A 17,430-nucleotide genomic window follows, 5' to 3' on the forward strand; every position below is an offset into this window, starting at 1 on the left:
CTGGAAAAAAAAAACCTACTGTATATCTAAACAGCAGCCCCTGTTTCATTGTCTAGATGAGCACACACTCAAACATCAGAGGGCATTCACGCAGGGATGAATGAACAGAGGCCCACCCAGCAAGCCCCAAGAAGGCCCTCGGGAGAAGTTCTACAGAGAATCCATACTCACAGGAAGACCTCGGGGTCCTCGGGGTCCCACCTCTCCTGGTGGCCCCTGTTGGCCCTGTCATGAGGAAGCAGGGAGAGAAGAAGTTACTCCCTAATCCTTTGCTTAGTGACTACAAAGGTTATAACTTATGAAAAGGCAAAACGGCATCTTACCGGTTTGCCTGAATTCCCCAACTGGCCAGGCTTCCCGGGAGCACCTGTGTTGCCCTGAAGGTGAAATGCGACGTTGAAAGTAATTCACGCAGCAAGTAAACACAACCACGAACCTGTCTGACCCAGACTGGGCATCTCTCACATTTAAAAGCATTAGTTTCCTGACTTCCCTTGGAGAATTTGGGAGGATGTAGAGTCTCTCTCTTGGCGGATGTATCAAAGTCCTTCAGATTCAGGACACTGTTTTGTTATTCCCAGAAGTAGTAAAAGGTGTCAAAAATGTCAAAAAATGAAGGTCTTTAGCCAGACGAGAATGTGAGAGGATTTTTCTTTCTTCACAATATCAATTATATATGTCATTCCTTTACCATTTCCACCTCCAATACCCTTCTTTGAGCCCTTTTACTTGACATTGACACTAATAAAATTATAAAGAATCAGGTCAACATGGGGAAATAGGGGGATGTGCTGTTGAGAAAACCCTGTCAGTGAGCTGCAGGGAAAGCAGTGTCTGGGGATGCCAACTCCGCCATCCACTTATTCGAGACTGTCCCAGCTCAGGATGCTGTGGGTCACTGTGATTGGAGGGCTGTAGCCATGTAACCTAATAGTGACCAGTGTCTACACTATTCGCAGTTTGTCCATTTTATTTAAAGTAAAGCTATATTGTATCCCTTTAATTTTTTCTTCCACCTACTGTTTTTAATTACTAGAATATAAGCACTGATTGATCAGTATGAGAACGCAATGCCTAATATCTTTTTGTTTAAGCTAAATCATCTTAATATTCACTGACATAATTTCTACGGTTTATTAATATATTCCTTACTTTAAGTGGTAAAAAATAATAAAACTTTCTCTGTTTGATACCGGCCAAGGAAGACATTTTCAAGAAGGAAGTTGAATCAGCAATACTTTGTCAAAGTATTCTTTCCGGAGCTGAGAAAGAAATTAGCATCTGAGGCCTTAAAGCCTTTTTGATTTCTCCTTAGGGTCAAATAGAAAATAAAAGGCAGGCTAGAAATATTAAAAATTATAAATAAAATATATTAATCAAATTATAAGGAAATGAAGAAAAGTATAAATTTAAAAGTTTTCATCTTTTACCTTTTCACCGGCAACACCCTTTGCACCAGGAATTCCAGGCACGCCCTGAAAGAATGCACACGGCCGTGGGTTTAATCACTCGTCTGAGAATCTGTGAGATGCCAGGCCCACTGCACTCTGCCAAGGGGCTGAGGGCATGTGACAACCTCAAAGTTTTAGTGTGAGGGAGACTTCTAGTTCCCAACTCTGCAGTCAGTTACAGAGCTGTCCACAGTTTAGGAGGGAGTGCTTCACTGTATCTGGCTCAAGTTGGAGCACTCTTGAAGCAAATCCCACCTCTAAACTAAAGTTGTCCTTAGGGATGAACTTCCAAATCAGAATCCAGTACCATTTTCAGGTCAACAGGAGTTCTAATCGGCATGATTTCATGTTCAGAATAACAAAATGAGGACCCATCGAAAACGCTAAGCTTTAAGTAGAAAAACAGAATGGCAGGAAAGTGCTACATCTAACCAAGATTCAGTACTATCGAGAGTCTTAATGTTCCCTAACTGATCATTTTTAAAGTGTTGGATATACTAAACTGGAGGCCAGTCCTCAATATTACCAAGATCCCTTATTAACTTGAAACTTTTGCCTCCAAAGAGCCAAGAATACATGATATGTTAATATGAAACACTTAATATGTTTCTCCCCAAAATTCGTATCTTCAAAACATGCATATAAACCAATGAACACTGAGAGAATCAGATACTCACAGGTAACCCCTGCAGTCCCACGTCACCAGGAGGCCCAGGTTTCCCTGGCTCACCCTGAAAAAAAGGTTTTCATCGCATCATTGAACCCATGGGAACGGCAGTATCGTTTTTAAGAAAAGGAAGAACACAGACCTTCTAAGTAAAAGGATTCCCCCCACATCTGACCTTACACGCACTTTTATGATGTAACCCTGTTCAGGGCAGGGGGTGGGAGAGGACTGAGGACATACAGTCTATCAAAATACACAGTTTCCTTCAGTCTACTTTCATCAAGGGGGCAATTTTATTGATTTCCTGGAACCAAGCAAACATACTATTCTAATAAGTATTTTGAATTGACACTTGATTAAAAAATTAAAAGGAATAAAAAAGCCAAAACCAGCTAAATAAATCTTGCAGGAACGTGGTAATGGAAATGCCATGCGTGGCTGGCCAGGCAAGGACGCCCCACTGGCTGCTGGACTAAAGCCCATGGTACCTTCGTTCCCGGCATCCCAGGAATCCCGTCACGGCCATCCACACCGGGCAAGCCCTAAAGACACACAAAGAAACGCTGTCTCTGAGGGACGGCCACATTCTTCTTCCCTTCGTTATTTTCTGAAGTTTTATTACAAGTTAATAATCACTTTGAAAAATGTCCTTGATGACTACAGCTGAGGACATACCGTGTCTCCTTTGGACCCCGGGAGGCCAGGAATCCCTCTAGAACCTGGAGCCCCCTGCAGGGCAGAAGGGAAAGGACAGACATCCACGCTCAATTATCACAATACTCAGGACAAGGCAATGAGCGTAATCAGCAGGTGACACTGAAAAGCACATGCTTGTAGTGATTAATCTGAACTCACCCTCTCTCCCTTGGGACCTGCTTCCCCTGGAGGCCCTCGCTGTCCTTGGTCACCCTGTGTGACATAACATTTTGTTAACATAAGCAAAAGTTACTTATTGATAGACTTTTGAAATGATACAACACCATCCACATTACTTACTATTGCTCTTCCATCCCAATGGCTCTGCTCCATCACCGATGTCTAGCTCAAGAAATCTCTTTATAAAAATTCTATTGTCTTCATAATTGATATTGCCATAGGAATAACTGAGGCTTACACATCTTTTGATTTCATTCTAAGTGCACACTGCTTCTGTGCTCCTTCGATGTGTGGGTATAATAAAATGAAGGTCCATACTGCAGATAACCTGGACATCAGTAACTAGGTCTACATATGAACTGACCTCGTTGGCTATCATCATGGGTTGAGGTTGGGATTGCATGCCAATCTTTTGTCCATACTATTTAATTCCTCAGTCAATAATAATGGCTTCTGTCAAAATTATCCAGCTAATGTTGTTATATGGCATAGGTGATAACAGTTGAGAGGATGTGTCTTCCTAAAATATGGCTTTTGTTGAATTTTCAACTAATATAAAACCTCAAATGGCTTCCTGTAGCTACTAGACCAGTTCAAATTGCTCAGATTGGCATTAAAAACTCTCCATAGTGTGGTTCTGCCTTTTCTGTTCAATTTCATCTTCTCAGCAAAAACTTTCCACGCCAGGCAGTGACAGTCCTCTGACAGCACACGCCCCCATCCCCTCCAACAGCGCTCCTCCTCACCTGTACCCTGCTGTCTTTCCCACCTGAATGGCTCTCCAGACCACCTTCCTCTAAGGTCCACATGCGTGGGCACCTACCATTCACTCTGGGGCCTGGTCTTATAATGCATCGTTCAGTTACATTCCATCTTTCCTACTGGACCACAGCACCTTGATAGTTGGAAAATCTGTCTCACTTTTACGTTTTCTACTTTTTATGTGGTATAGATGATTATTAATTAATGGGTTTTTAGCTTATTTACTTCCAGAAAAGGCGTGAGGCAGCCTACAATAATGACACGTGTATAATGGCAGTCAGAATATGGAAAACTGAGATCAGAAATCCTAGAAAAAGAGGAGGCTAGAACTGCCCGAAAGCTTGAAATGAGATCATTACTGTGACTCTAAGCAAGCTGGCCACCGAAACAAAAGGAAAACACAGCAAATAGAAAAACTTAGCAATTTTGACTTCACCTATGAGAAAAACAAAATGCACATCAAGTCAGAAAAACATTTCTCTGTACCCAAGAAAGAAACACTTGTCTTAATTAAAAATTTTTTAAATAAATATAAAAACTATTGCCCACTTTTCCATTTTAATTATTCACATGTAAAAGACACTTGCACACATATGTGTGTAGCAAAAACTCTATCATTGATTATTGCTAGAAAGCTATCACTGCATCTCGTGGAAGGAAAACTACTTACAGGTGCACCAGGAAGGCCCTGAGGCCCAGGTTCCCCATCGAAGCCTCGAGCGCCCTGCCAAAAACAAGACAAAGACGTGAAACGGAGATCAGTCATGTATGTGAAAGTGCACATCAGTCTCTCTAAAGAACTTTAACAGCCAGATAAAAAGGAGGTTTCATGTTTGCTCAATTCATCAGTGACCCCCGAGGAGTATTTAATGAGACCCCTCAGATATGAAAACACTAGTTTACATCTTCTCATCCCACCAAAAGTACTTACATCCAATCTTTGACAACACTCTGGATATTTTAATCTAACTCTGCATCTATTCCTGATTGCTGACATGAAAGAAAAACCTATCTAGAGAGCTTGATAAACCTATAGAACCCTCCAGGTTCTCAGGATTCCCGTGGGAATTCATTAATGGTAAAGACAGCGGAGCCCTGAAAGAATGGCTGCCATGGACTCTGCTGCTGCCGCAGCTGCGGGGCTGCTTCTGGGACCCTGGATTTCCACTGAGATCTAGAACCAGAAGTCCAGCCACATGATTGGGAAGAATGCATTACAATGATTTGAGCATCCCCTCTTTCATCCTGGATAGATATTATGTTCAGTTTGCATAAAGCAATCGATCTATTTTCTCAACAACAGATTCACCCTACTAAGCGATGGCATAAGAACTACGGAGCTTTATAGATCTGTCTATTATCTCTGACTTGGTTACATATCATACATATCACCTCCTTATTTTTGTTATAAGAATCAAAATGTGATTTTAAAACAAAACCATGGTGTTTTTTCAGTGCTCTCTACATATATTACACGACAAAATACAACCCCCTTCTTTAAATCATTTTCTCATCTACCCAGTGAATGAGAAGGCAGAAGGGCAACTCAATGAAAGGGCCACCTCCTCATGAGCAGGAGTGAGATGGGAGATGAGGAAACAAATGGAAAACAGTGAAGAGTAGTGGATAGATGTCAGGTCGAGAAAACCAGGCGGACAGCATCTGTAGTAAGAATTAAAAATTGGAAAGCTTTTGATAAAAGATTCAGACACAGGCAGAATCAAAGACAAAACACAACTGAAGCAGAGGCACCCCCAAGCCCTAAAATTATTTGATCCCTAAAAACTAGGAGAGAGCAGAAGGCATTCCTCGTTCAGCATGGAGGAAGGGGTTCGGAAGGCCTGAAAAAGACCTTGAATTCATCATTCACCTCGTGTTGTGAGACTGAGTGGCCTCCGCATTATAGGAAGGGCTTTGATGCTCGCTCTCTCTCTCTCATTGCTGTTCAGCAGAGCTCGGACCCAAACTGCTGTTACTAGGTAACCACTCCATGGGTCTGAGTTCACGAGCAGACTTTCTTTTTTAATATTGAAAGCAATTTGACAGAAATCAGAGGAAATGAGAAATTTTGAAAAAATACCAAGTAGAAAAATACCTGAAATAAAGAGCAAATCAAGAACAGTAATTGGGTTCAAAATGAGGAGTCGTCTTTTTTAGGAGACAATCTAAACCCAGAAAAACAAAAAGGGCTAAGTATGAGCAACTTTAAAATAACTTGGGTTCATTATTTTATAACAGAAGAGATGCTCACAGAATGTTAGTTAAGGTAATATGAATAAGGAAATATGAAATATGGTTTTTAAAAGATGGTGTTTTTAGAAAAGAAATATTCCAGAGGAAACGGAATAGAAAGGCAGGCAGAATGAGAATACCTAGGAGAGACAGAGAAAGAGGCTGGAAAATAATGAAATTGAAGGAATTATTTTGTGAACAAAACCACGCATCTCTTTTAAAAAGAGGTTTAATTTCATTTACTGAGCGCCTACAACGTCAAGCTGCTCTCGTGTGATTGTTAATAACAGGCTCTGTGCTTCCATGCGGAACAACACAAACCAGCCAGAGAGGTTCTGCAGAACGAGGTGAAGGTCGGAAGAGAGGGTGGGCAAAAGTGCTTTTTTTATTTTCTGGGGCCTACAAATTGGCTTTGCTAACATGCTTTCTAAGAAGTGACAACCATTTTCTTAAAATCTGATAGAGAAGTCAGCCACCGCCTACACACACAGCACGTCACCAACATCCAGCTCGCCAGCATTTTCGCTCAGCATATTCTCTCAGCCCAGCGTCCCCGGGCCCCCATCCTCCACCAACAGCAACACCTCATCCTTCTGGGCCTGGCACCCTTCCGATGCCGCCTCCGTCACGGGCCCTCCCAGTTCCCCTATCAAGACTAGCCTCTCCGTCTTCACCCCTCATACCACTTGCCCTCAAGTTTATGTCTCTCTTGTTGTATTGTAGTTATTAACTATCTACGTATTCGTTTCTCCCAATAAATAACAAACTTGCTGAAATCTTTATTCCTCCTTGAGTCTCCTCAGCATCTCGCAGTGTGCCTTGCTATGGAAATGCTAGGAGAATCTGGTCTCTGAGACCAGGATAAGGACAGATTGATGAACTCCGACCACAAGCGTGTGATCCCTTGTGGGCAGAGCTCAGTGTTCAGCAAGCAGGAGAGCCACAGACATCCCTGGCGTCCTCGGGGCACCCTGCCTTCCCTCACGTCTCCCTTCCACCCTCCCCTGCATTTCCCTTGCTCTCCAGGTCTTGCGACAGTGCTATCAGTTTCAACTATTGATAATGACAAAAACTGCCCTGCTTACTCCTATTTACTGGAGATAATTTAACACATATAATATTGGACAAGTATCACGCATACCACTCATTTCTATCACCTATGTTTATAACAGAAATGTTATACAAACATCTACCAAGAACCAAATAAAAAAATAAAAAGTGATGGTCCTGACAATAAGAAGATATTTTTAAATGGCCAAAAGTTTAAATATTCTGACATTTTGATATTGTATCATCATCATCTTACTTTTTCTCCTTTGGCTCCAGCTACGCCGGTGATGCCTCTCAGTCCTTGAGCTCCCTGGAAACATGAAAAAGACAAGTGAACTATTTTAGCGGAAGGGCACATTCGTTTATCTCATCACACAGGTTCATCCAGAAGAAGGATGTTCTCAAGACCAAAGGCAACACTAGGAAAGAGTGACCTTGTATAGACAAACTGTTCTAGTTTAGAAAGAAAAATCCAAGGAGAATTATCCTGATGGTAAACCTTTCTTTAAAATTCTGAACACTTGCACAAGCCTGGAGTTGGAACAGTTACTGATGACAAAAAAGTAAATATCATAGCATAAGTGAATAATGGTAATGTGCTTGACCTATCTTTTAACTCACAGGCAGAATAAACTGCCATTCCCACCTGCTTCATGGTTTGTAACTTGGTTACGCATAACACGGTTGTGATTTTAAACCTTGGAATAATTGCCCCCTGCCAATGTATGCCACCAAAGGCCTTCAGGTTCCCAGACTAGCCCACGAAAGCTATGACCTATAAATGGAACTGAAGTCTCCACTCTAGACTTGCAGTCACTATTCATCACATCGTTTCTGTGATAAAGGCATTCTGAGTTCCAGCCCAGGGCAGCAGATCTCAGCCCATCTCAAGCTCAGGAGTGGGTGATCCCAACAACGAGGGCGTGGGGTGTGATTTCTAGGCTCCCTTTCAGTACTGAAGTGTTAGTCACAAATTCTGTGTAGATCAGTTAGGAATGACCTGAAATACAAATGTGCAAGATGATCCAGCATAGGATAGCCTCTTAAGACATAAAGTGGGAGGTGGCCATATCAGATTAAAACTGCTCTTTCTGAAGGTAATTCTACAGAAAGAATTCCAAAAATACTCGAGTCAGTAGCAGTGACATAGAATGACACATATTGTCCCTCTATGTGACTACTTTGAAGAACAGAGTTTGTGTATAGACGTTCCAAAAAGCATATTTTTAAAAAAATCTGTGCATTACTTTATAGATGAACATTTAAAAAGTGAAAATCTGTGAATTTTACAGAAACATTTTAACATATCCACTCCCAAACACCAGAAGGTCAGCAAGCACCAACAACATCCCCCAGCGGACCACTTGACCCATGTGGCACCCATCAAAGATCCTTAATCCATAAAAACACATTTTGTTAAATGCTGCCTGCAAAATCCTGACAGAGGATCTTCGGGAATGGCTTTTAAAATAACTTGAAGCTCCTACCAAATTTTCGTCAGATCGAAAAAAGCTTATGTCTCTTACACTATTTATCTCTATCTCCCACCTGTGAAACGAGTCCATCTCCTTATTGTCTCATAGCAAAGGCTCAGGGAAGGCAAGCTTCTGAACAAACACCTCAAACTCCCCCAGATTCCCTTAAAGTTCTCACGAGGCTTCAAAGCAGAGGCCATTTCTTACAGAGTCTCTGACTCGTTTCCTTTAGCTTGATTTCCCTGGAGCTCCAGGTTAGCACTAGTCTGCACACCTTCTTGAACCCTTTGTGAAAGGTCAGTTGTGCAGGGAAAAGCAAAGAAGAAAGGGTAGGCCCGCAGTGGTCTTCCCTACTCTTTAGTTTCTGAGACTAGGACCTGAGCTTGTCGTTGATGTAGTCCATACCTTGGCTAGCATCATTGCAATGGTCAATGAATATTCCGAAATTATTATTTCCACAATTGTTATTATGTGTTATGACAAGAAAAAAAGTGAAAAATTCCACTTAAATATACAAAAATAGTGGAAATTCTGATTTAAAAAACATTTTCAATCTAAGTATGTCGGTGCCCCCAATTACCCTACTGTGCATATTATTGCAGCAATCTGCCAAAGCACAAGGGACCAATTTTTTCTTAAAAGACATAACCCTGAGCAATTACAAATGTTCTGGTTATAATGATGACATGCTGGCATAAGCTACGTTAAATCCAGGGGATGGTATACCTTCTGCATGCTCAGGGTGCAAGAACTTTTCTCACTATATCATGTGATAGCACCACAGAGCATAAAAGACACGTCTTCCTCCTGTGTTCAGTCCTTGCTTTCAGACTGCCTAGGCCTGAAATCCAGTAATCGAATGTTTGTAATTATAGGTAAACTTTTTCTGTTAAAACAGTGCTTGAATGTACAATGGGGACCCTTTCGTCTTTTGAAAAAATAGTAATCTCCCAATGCTGGCTTGGTGGAAAAATAGAGGATATGATGTTAATCCAAATACTGAGTAGAAGATATTCCAAAATTCATGAAAAAAGACTATTTGCATATCCTAGTTCAATATCTTTTTAAAAGACTTTACTGGAGGTCCTTGAGCTCCGGCTTCTCCCGGTTCTCCCTGGTCACCTTCTTCACCCTGAAAAGCACAGAAAAGCACACAAATGTCATTCTAGCAAATGAACAAGAAATAAGCTCGGTCTTACTCAGCCCCCTTTAGATTCATTTGACATCCCCGGATTATTGTAGTACATCTCCTTAAGTTATTTTACACGAGTAATCCACATTGATTGTAGGACATTCCAAAAATACAGAGAAGAATACAATAAAGTCAGCGAAATCCCATCTTCCAATGATAAATACAGGTAACATTTTAGATGCTTTTCTAAAGAAAAGGGGGTGAAGGGAAAGAGGGACAGACAGGGAGAGAGGGAGCGAGTATGTCCACATTCATGCACCAAGTGTGTGTGTGTGCTGTAAGGTGTGTATTATTAGGAAAATATGATCACACTGTGGAGACTTTTCCATAACTGCAATATTATTTAATCATGATTTTCATTTTTAACTTATTATAATTTTTGGATTGTATAAATTTTTTAAATGTGTTCACATCAGTCTTTCCTTTCATAGCTTATACCTTTGATGTCACTTATAGAAAAGCTTTCTCCACCCCAAAAATATACAAATATTCATTCATTCTTCTAGAAGTTTTATAGTTTAATTTCTTACACAGAAATCTTTAATTATCAGTCATTTATTTTGATGTAAAATACAAGGTCGAAATCCATCTTTTTATTTTTTCCTGGTAATTGGCCAGTTGTTCCAATATCATTTACTGAATAACAGATTCTCTCCACACAGGTTGGAAAATTCATCTTTAACATTTACTAAATTGTTAAACATATTGTCTATAGGCTTCCTATTCTGCTCTACTGATCTGTTGTGTGATGTTGCCAATACCGCAACATTTTAATCATTGAAATTTTATAATACATTTTAATCTCAGGTAGAGAGAATTCTTTCACCTTTATTTTTCATCTATGGTTACTCTTATTTTTCAGTTTTTCATAAACGTTTCGTCTTCCAGATGAACTTTAGAATTGCTGTTCAGATCTTCACAAAAGTACCACTTGCTTTGTGTTAAGACAGCATTAAATTAATAGACTAATATGGTGAGAATTAGAATCTTTACAATATTGAATCTTTCTATCTTGGAACTCAGTGTATCTTCTTATTTAGTCAAATCTATTCTTTTTCTTTCCACCAATAAAGTTTTGCTTTTTTCTTCACATCCGTCTTGAACATTTCTTAAGTTTGTTCTAAGGAATTTTGACTATTTGGTAGCTATCGCCAATGGAATCTTCTTCCATTATGTTTTCCAACTAATTATTGTTTTGACTTTTTGATATTAATTTTATACCTCTGATATACTTTAAAATGTTAGTATATTCTAAAAAGATCCAACTGCTGTTTCTTACAGGAAGATGACTTTATTGACTCTGAAAAAAGTTATTTTCCCTCTGACAAGGTTTTTACTTTTTACAATAGATATACTGCCATGCACCTCCTGCGTTAAAGGAGATCTTTTTTTTTTTTTTCTGCTTTATCTCCCGAAATCCTCCCGGTACATAGTTGTCTATCTTAGTTGCAGGTCCTTCTAGTTGTGGCTTGTGGGACGCCACCTCAACGTGGTCTGAAGTGCAATGCCATGTCTGTGCCCAGGCTCCGAACCACCGAAACCCTGGGCTGCTGTAGCAGAGTGCGGGAACTTAACCACTCCGCCACACGGCCGGCCCCAAGGAGATCTTAAATTGTGAAATTAATCATAAGAAAAATTCCTCATTTTTAATATTATATACACAATATTAGATAAAAATCCACTTCTATTGGGCTTTTCTTTTTTTTTTGAGGAAGATTAGCCCTGAGCAAACTACTGCCAATCCTCCACTTTTTGCTGAGGAAGACTGGCCCTGAGCTAACATCCATGCACATCTTCCTCCACTTTATATGTGGGATGCCTACCATAGCATGGCGTGCCAAGCAGTGCCATGTCCACACCCGGGATCCGAACCGGCGAAGCCCAGGCCGCGGAGAAGCGGAATGTGCAAACTTAACCGCTGCACCACCAGGCTGGCCCCCACTTCTATTGTTTATTACATGTTTCAATTTGCCCATGTTCTTGCTCCACAAACTATATCTTACATTTATAGATTTACACACACGCACAAACACAAAAGGAAATACAGAAAATTTAACAGCAGTATTAGTATAGAACATTTTGGCATATAATGCAAAAGCTAGGTTTTGCCTAAATTATTTATACTTGATTTTTGAATTAATTATGGGAGTCTTAGATAGTGGTTTTAGTCTCATAATTATATTCAGATTGTATCCCATAAGAACATATGATTGACAGTGGGGAGAGGCAGTCTCAATGGGAAGCTAGTTCATGGGGTAATCAACACATGTGTCTAATTAAATGCTCTTTGCATTTCCCTACCTGACAAACAAACCAACAGTGATGGATATGTCCACTGAAGTTTTCATTAGCAGGATTTGGGGTATTTTCCCATAGATTCTTGATAAAACTTGAGTAATATAATTGATTTAAATATTTCACCAGCAGATGAATAGCACACAAATAATCAATAGCCATGAAGTTAAAGGACACATTCAGGAGTAGCAACTTATTACCGTTTTACTGAAAGATTTTGACGATTCATAAATAATTTTTTAAATCTCCATTAATTTGTAGAGCAAATTCAAGGCAGAATTGTGAACCAGAATGCAAACTTCAGGCCTTCCAGGCTCTTCGTGCCTCATCATTCTGCTTTCAGTTCACAGGTCAGTGCATCTACTAGCCCTTTGGAGGCTCATTCTTCAATGAGCTGTTGTCATCCCATCTTCTTATGTCACTTTCAAAGGCACCACTGAAACTTTTAAGTGACATAAACATGAAATAAATTGAAGGAGTTTTCAACAACTTCCAGTGAAAATTTTGGCCCATTACCTGACACACTAAAAATATTTGCAAGCTCCTAACTGAAGACCAAACTAAACTTAGTCCAAATAACTAACTTGTATAGATATCAAAAATATAAGTTCCATGGGAAGAGGGGAGAGATACTCTGACTGACGGCTCCATCCACAAATCCCATGGGATGAGGGAGTGAAAGTTCCTGAAAAAGTTCCAAAGAAAGAGGAAGGATGCATGACACCAAAAGACACAGAAGTCAACGACATCTGCTTTCCTGCACCCACTACCTCACGAATAGCTTTTTGGTGTAATTTAATATTCTCACACATCTATGTTTTGAGGTTAGATAATATTCTATTATATGGACATGTGATATCTAATGTAGCCAGTCCCCTGTAATTGGACTTCTTTTTTTTTTTTTCACTTCTGTGCCCCTAGCACTTAGGATAAACCCTCGCACAAACAGGTACTTAATAAATATTTACTGAATTTTTTAAATTACAAGTTTTAAGATTCAATGGAGGAATGCAGAAAAATTTCCAAAATACTAAATTTTTTTTTAATTTTCTCCAATTTGACATCAAGAACACAGCCGTTTTGTTTTAGATAAATAAAATGCCTTAATTATTCAGAGCCTAAGTAATAAAAGAATTTTAAGATAAATGTCCAAACTGTAATAGGGTACAGAGAATAGGCTTTTTATCCTGATTATCTGAGGTTGTTCAACAGACTGATTTTAGCTAAGGAGTTCAAGGATATTAGTGCCTGAACATATTAATGAATTGCCTCTCCAGCTCTTGACTTCCAAAGAAAAAGAGTGACCTTCTGCCACTACCCCATAAAGGTACGGAAGGACATAGTCGACACAGTCTAGAGGACCCACATTAATAAGAACAGTCTGACTTTGTAAAATATTATAGAATTAACAGGGACAAAAATTCTACTCTAAGAGAAGTCAAGTTCTTAGATGCTTAAAGGTTATTTACCCTAGTGGATGAAAAAGGGGCAAACAGGTCACCCAGCTCTACATTTCAGCCTTGGCTTCTCTGCAGACATGCCAGCCCCAGTGCAAGTCATGCTATGGATTTCATAATTCTACCCAGATAATAACATAAGTTCTATCGCTAACTTCCAGACTCCTCAAAATCTAAGTTATATGGAAATGAGGCCAGAAACAAACAGATCAATTATTTCAGAACTTGAGATGAGAAGCTGTCAGCCAATTACCAACTTCTCTGTTTGCTAGTCTAAGCAAAACTTGTCATAAAATTTTACACTTGTCATAAAATCTTGTTTAGTGGAGTGGAAAGACTAGCTGAATAACATTTGACTATTAAAAGCATCAAAGAAAAGGGCTGAGTGTGATGGATTTGAAGAGGAAAGCAGCACAGGAAAGAATAAGATGTGTGGTGCTTCTTTGTGCTTTTGTAACTGAGCAACATTAGGCTATTATGCTTGCTCAGAATATTGGTGCATCTGTGGGGAACTTGTCAATCATCCTTTGAAAAGGAAGGGTAAAATATCGTGCTTTATTATTCCTTAGAATTCCTTAAAATGAAAGTGACCACCACTTCCTAATCACAATTTACCCACTAAATGTTCCTTTTCCTTACCTTGTGACCTTGTCTTCCAGGTTCTCCAATTTCTCCTTTAGCCCCCTTATGACCCTAACAAATGCAAAAACAAACAAATAAATTGTATTGGGTTTGGCACAGAAAGTGGTCAGAAGGCTCATAAAGTCATCTCGCTTCCCTAAATCTGTGTCCATGTGCTGCTAAGAAAAAGGTTATGTCACAAAGGAAATGACTGCCTCAAATGACCTTAATAATGCCATGTGCATTAACATGAGTGCTGTATATGACAAATACCAGTTTTAGTTAATAGAAAAACACAGTTCTAGAATAATAAGAGCTCACTATCTGGTTCAGCAACATGACTCACTGCCTGCTGATCCCTAGTTCACTCCATCCCAAACTCCCTCTCCCAGTTGTGCTGAGAGCATTCAGTCTTCTCCAGCATCGGTAACTTCCTTTCTGGAGGTGACAGTCCTGACCCAGTTCAACTGGCTATCTACCCCCTGCTCTCTGCAGGCTGCTCTGCCTCCTCGACACCCATCCCCTCCCCCGAGGTGGAAGAAGGGCTGGTGGAAGAAGTGGTTCCCCAGATGCACACCGTCCTGCCTCTTCTCGCACGCGGTTTCAAGTACAAAGGGAAACATACAAAGGGTAGTCCGTGAAGGCTGCACAGCACGAGAAGAAGACTCCTTTCTTTTCCTATCAGGCCACCTGTCCCAAGCACAGGTGTGCTTTGGGCAGAAACATGAGGCCGATGTGAAACGGGCAATTCCAGAATTAAATCCATCAGAGCTTTCACCCTCAAAGCCCTTCTTGTTCCAAGACTGCAAGTCTTTGTGAGAAATAAGACACCAATCTAAGCCCAAGTCTTCTGCAGTTGTAGGAATTCACCAAAACTAACGTTAGAGAAAACCATAATTGGAAAACCATGCCGTGGGGGTGGGGCCTTTCAGATCACAGCAGGACTCCACTGGTCTGGAATTTTTCAAAATCACTTCAGACTCAGACGAGAGAGAGAAAGCCATTTAGCCCCAGCACTTGGTGTTTATTTATTTTATTTTTATGGGAAATTTTGAAGTAATTATGATGGCAGAGCAAGAAAAAAACTTTTGGAAAGCTTCTTTTCTGACCTATTCTGCACAGTTTTTCCAACTTTTTTTTTAGCTAAAACAGTTTCACTCACACACATTATGTGCACAATCTCCTGGCGTTTCCCCTCATAGGAGGCAAACCTCTGAACCTTAGTCTGGTGTTCTACAGTCTCTCAATCCGATACATTTTGTTGGTTTTTCTTCCCAGAACAACAGAAGCCCTGTCTAATCAAACATCTGGATCTCGGGGGAAGGACTCGTCACGGGCACCAGCTGGAATTTCTAGGACTGAATAGGGACCACAGACGAAGCCACAGACGAAGCCAACACAGACTTGCCTAATCCATCAACATGGGGTCTCTGCACCAGGAAGGCCAGTGTTTAAAGGAAAGGCTCTATTTTCTCCATGGATAACACTCTAGAAAATAAAATTCTGAAATTGTTCACTTACCCGCATGCCTGGTATGCCTGGATATCCTGAGCGACCAGGTGGACAGGAATTGGGACACTGCCAGAGAGAGAGAGAGAGAGTGCACAAGCTAGAGCCTCCACTTTATGATAAAATGTTATGTTTTTCAGGGATTCCAGCCACAGAACCCCAATGCAATTGTATTCATTAACTATCTCTTTTTTTATTTCATTTTTTAACTTGGATATATTCCTAGTTTACAGAAAAGTAAAAAGAATATAACGAAACCTTTCCCCATGTATCCACCGCCCGCATTTAACAAATGTTAGTATTTTGCCATATTTATTTAAGATTTAATTTGTCAAAGAAATAAAATGCTTCTAGGCAACCCATTGTGCCACCACCTGATCCCTGTCCCCTCCCGCTGCATGGAACAGTTCTGTCCCGAGGGTCACATGCCTCATCAACCGGGCCAAAATTGCATCTAGTGCTGTTTACCACTCATCTGAATATTAGTCTGTAAGTAAAACAAGGCTCAAAGGGAGTGACTTGATTTCTATCTTCTAAAATTGCAGTGCTCTGGTGAAAAGCATGCCTTAGTCATAAAGTAAAAAGATTGTGGAAAAACAAAGATATTCCTATAAAGAAAATCCATTTCAGTCTGAGTGTACACAAGCACCAGTCCCCCGGTGCTACAGATCACTCTGCCATCTGAGTAAAGTAAAACACAGAAAGACACATATCCCAGAGAGATCATTTTAAAGAGAATTCATCTGAAGATTACACGGTCTTTGACTTAAAACTGTACTTTTTTCAAAGGAAGTCATCTTACCAATGGATCGCCATCATGAAAGCCAATTGTTCCCTAAAGTAAAGAGGATATTAAAGCTAAGAATATAGTTCAAAGCTTAATTCAAACCTACCAATAATAGAAAGTTCATTGGGTAAAACATAATAAATATATTTTTTTAATAACATTTAAGGAACAAATAGCAGCATATAATATGCTAATATCCTAAAAACTTGACTCATGGGCATATTCTTTTTGGAGAACCCTAAATCACAGATTATTTCTTGCAGAGGCAGATGAAATGAGAGGCCGAACAGAAAAAATGGGGAACTCTGAATCATGAATTTAAAATATGAATTATCTCCTACTTAAACTCTTATTTTTTAAATTGCTTACTGTGTAACTTCTTTGTAAAAACTAGTTCATTTGAAAATATTCCTTTTATACACCCAAGTTTTGAGCATTTCGGAAATCACAAGTTCAAAGGACTTCAAATACTATGAGTAAGCCAGTCCCTGTGAATTCACCTTTTAAGTTATTATGATGCCTCTACTTTTCTGGCCTAAAAAGACCCACTCTCTGAATGGGGGAAAAAATTGGTAGCCATTTTGGAATTTTAGGACAATGGCTTGATTAACAGGTACTTCCATTTTTGGTTCTTAGGTTTCTTTAATCCCGACTCTCAGACACAGAGAAGTTCAAGCTGAAAATAACTTACGCTGGGTCCTGGGGGGCCAGGGGGGCCCGGTGGTCCTCTTTTCCCAGGGTCACCCTAAGTTATTTGAAAATTGTGAACACTGGTTATACACATGTCAAAACACAGTACCTAAAACTGGTGAGGCATGAAAGGAAGATGTTGCTAGAAACCCTACAGAGCTCAGCCATGCATAGACCTGCCACCAAAATCGAAGGGTGGCCCGTAATCCAATTAGCTCCACAAAACCAGAAGCATAAAGGACTTCCAGTCTGACCAAAGGCAGAGGGAGATGGGGAAAGAGTGACGCCAATTCTTCTCTATAGAATGATCACTGTATCTCCTCCGAGAACAAACTGGAAACACGCCATATTTTCCTAGTTGATTTC

At 40.1% G+C, this 17,430-nt stretch overlaps 1 protein-coding gene across 3 annotated transcripts in view; it reads right to left on the minus strand.

Annotated features, from left to right (window-relative positions):
- Nucleotides 1-17,430, minus strand: part of COL9A1 (collagen type IX alpha 1 chain) — an 82,214-nt gene that overhangs the window by 32,158 nt on the left and 32,626 nt on the right. For all 3 annotated transcript variants that reach the window (XM_070245774.1, XM_023625142.2, XM_023625143.2), the window contains 14 exons: nucleotides 17,066-17,119; nucleotides 16,390-16,422; nucleotides 15,600-15,656; nucleotides 14,097-14,150; nucleotides 9,592-9,645; nucleotides 7,295-7,348; nucleotides 4,427-4,480; nucleotides 2,974-3,027; nucleotides 2,794-2,847; nucleotides 2,607-2,660; nucleotides 2,129-2,182; nucleotides 1,431-1,475; nucleotides 324-377; nucleotides 172-225 (listed from right to left, as the gene is read on the minus strand). In XM_070245774.1, coding sequence (XP_070101875.1) covers nucleotides 172-225; nucleotides 324-377; nucleotides 1,431-1,475; nucleotides 2,129-2,182; nucleotides 2,607-2,660; nucleotides 2,794-2,847; nucleotides 2,974-3,027; nucleotides 4,427-4,480; nucleotides 7,295-7,348; nucleotides 9,592-9,645; nucleotides 14,097-14,150; nucleotides 15,600-15,656; nucleotides 16,390-16,422; nucleotides 17,066-17,119 — 729 coding nt within the window. The remainder of the gene's footprint in view (nucleotides 1-171; nucleotides 226-323; nucleotides 378-1,430; nucleotides 1,476-2,128; nucleotides 2,183-2,606; nucleotides 2,661-2,793; nucleotides 2,848-2,973; nucleotides 3,028-4,426; nucleotides 4,481-7,294; nucleotides 7,349-9,591; nucleotides 9,646-14,096; nucleotides 14,151-15,599; nucleotides 15,657-16,389; nucleotides 16,423-17,065; nucleotides 17,120-17,430) is intronic.

This window comes from Equus caballus, chromosome 20 (genome assembly GCF_041296265.1).
Source record: "Equus caballus isolate H_3958 breed thoroughbred chromosome 20, TB-T2T, whole genome shotgun sequence".
Taxonomy (NCBI): domain Eukaryota; kingdom Metazoa; phylum Chordata; class Mammalia; order Perissodactyla; family Equidae; genus Equus; species Equus caballus.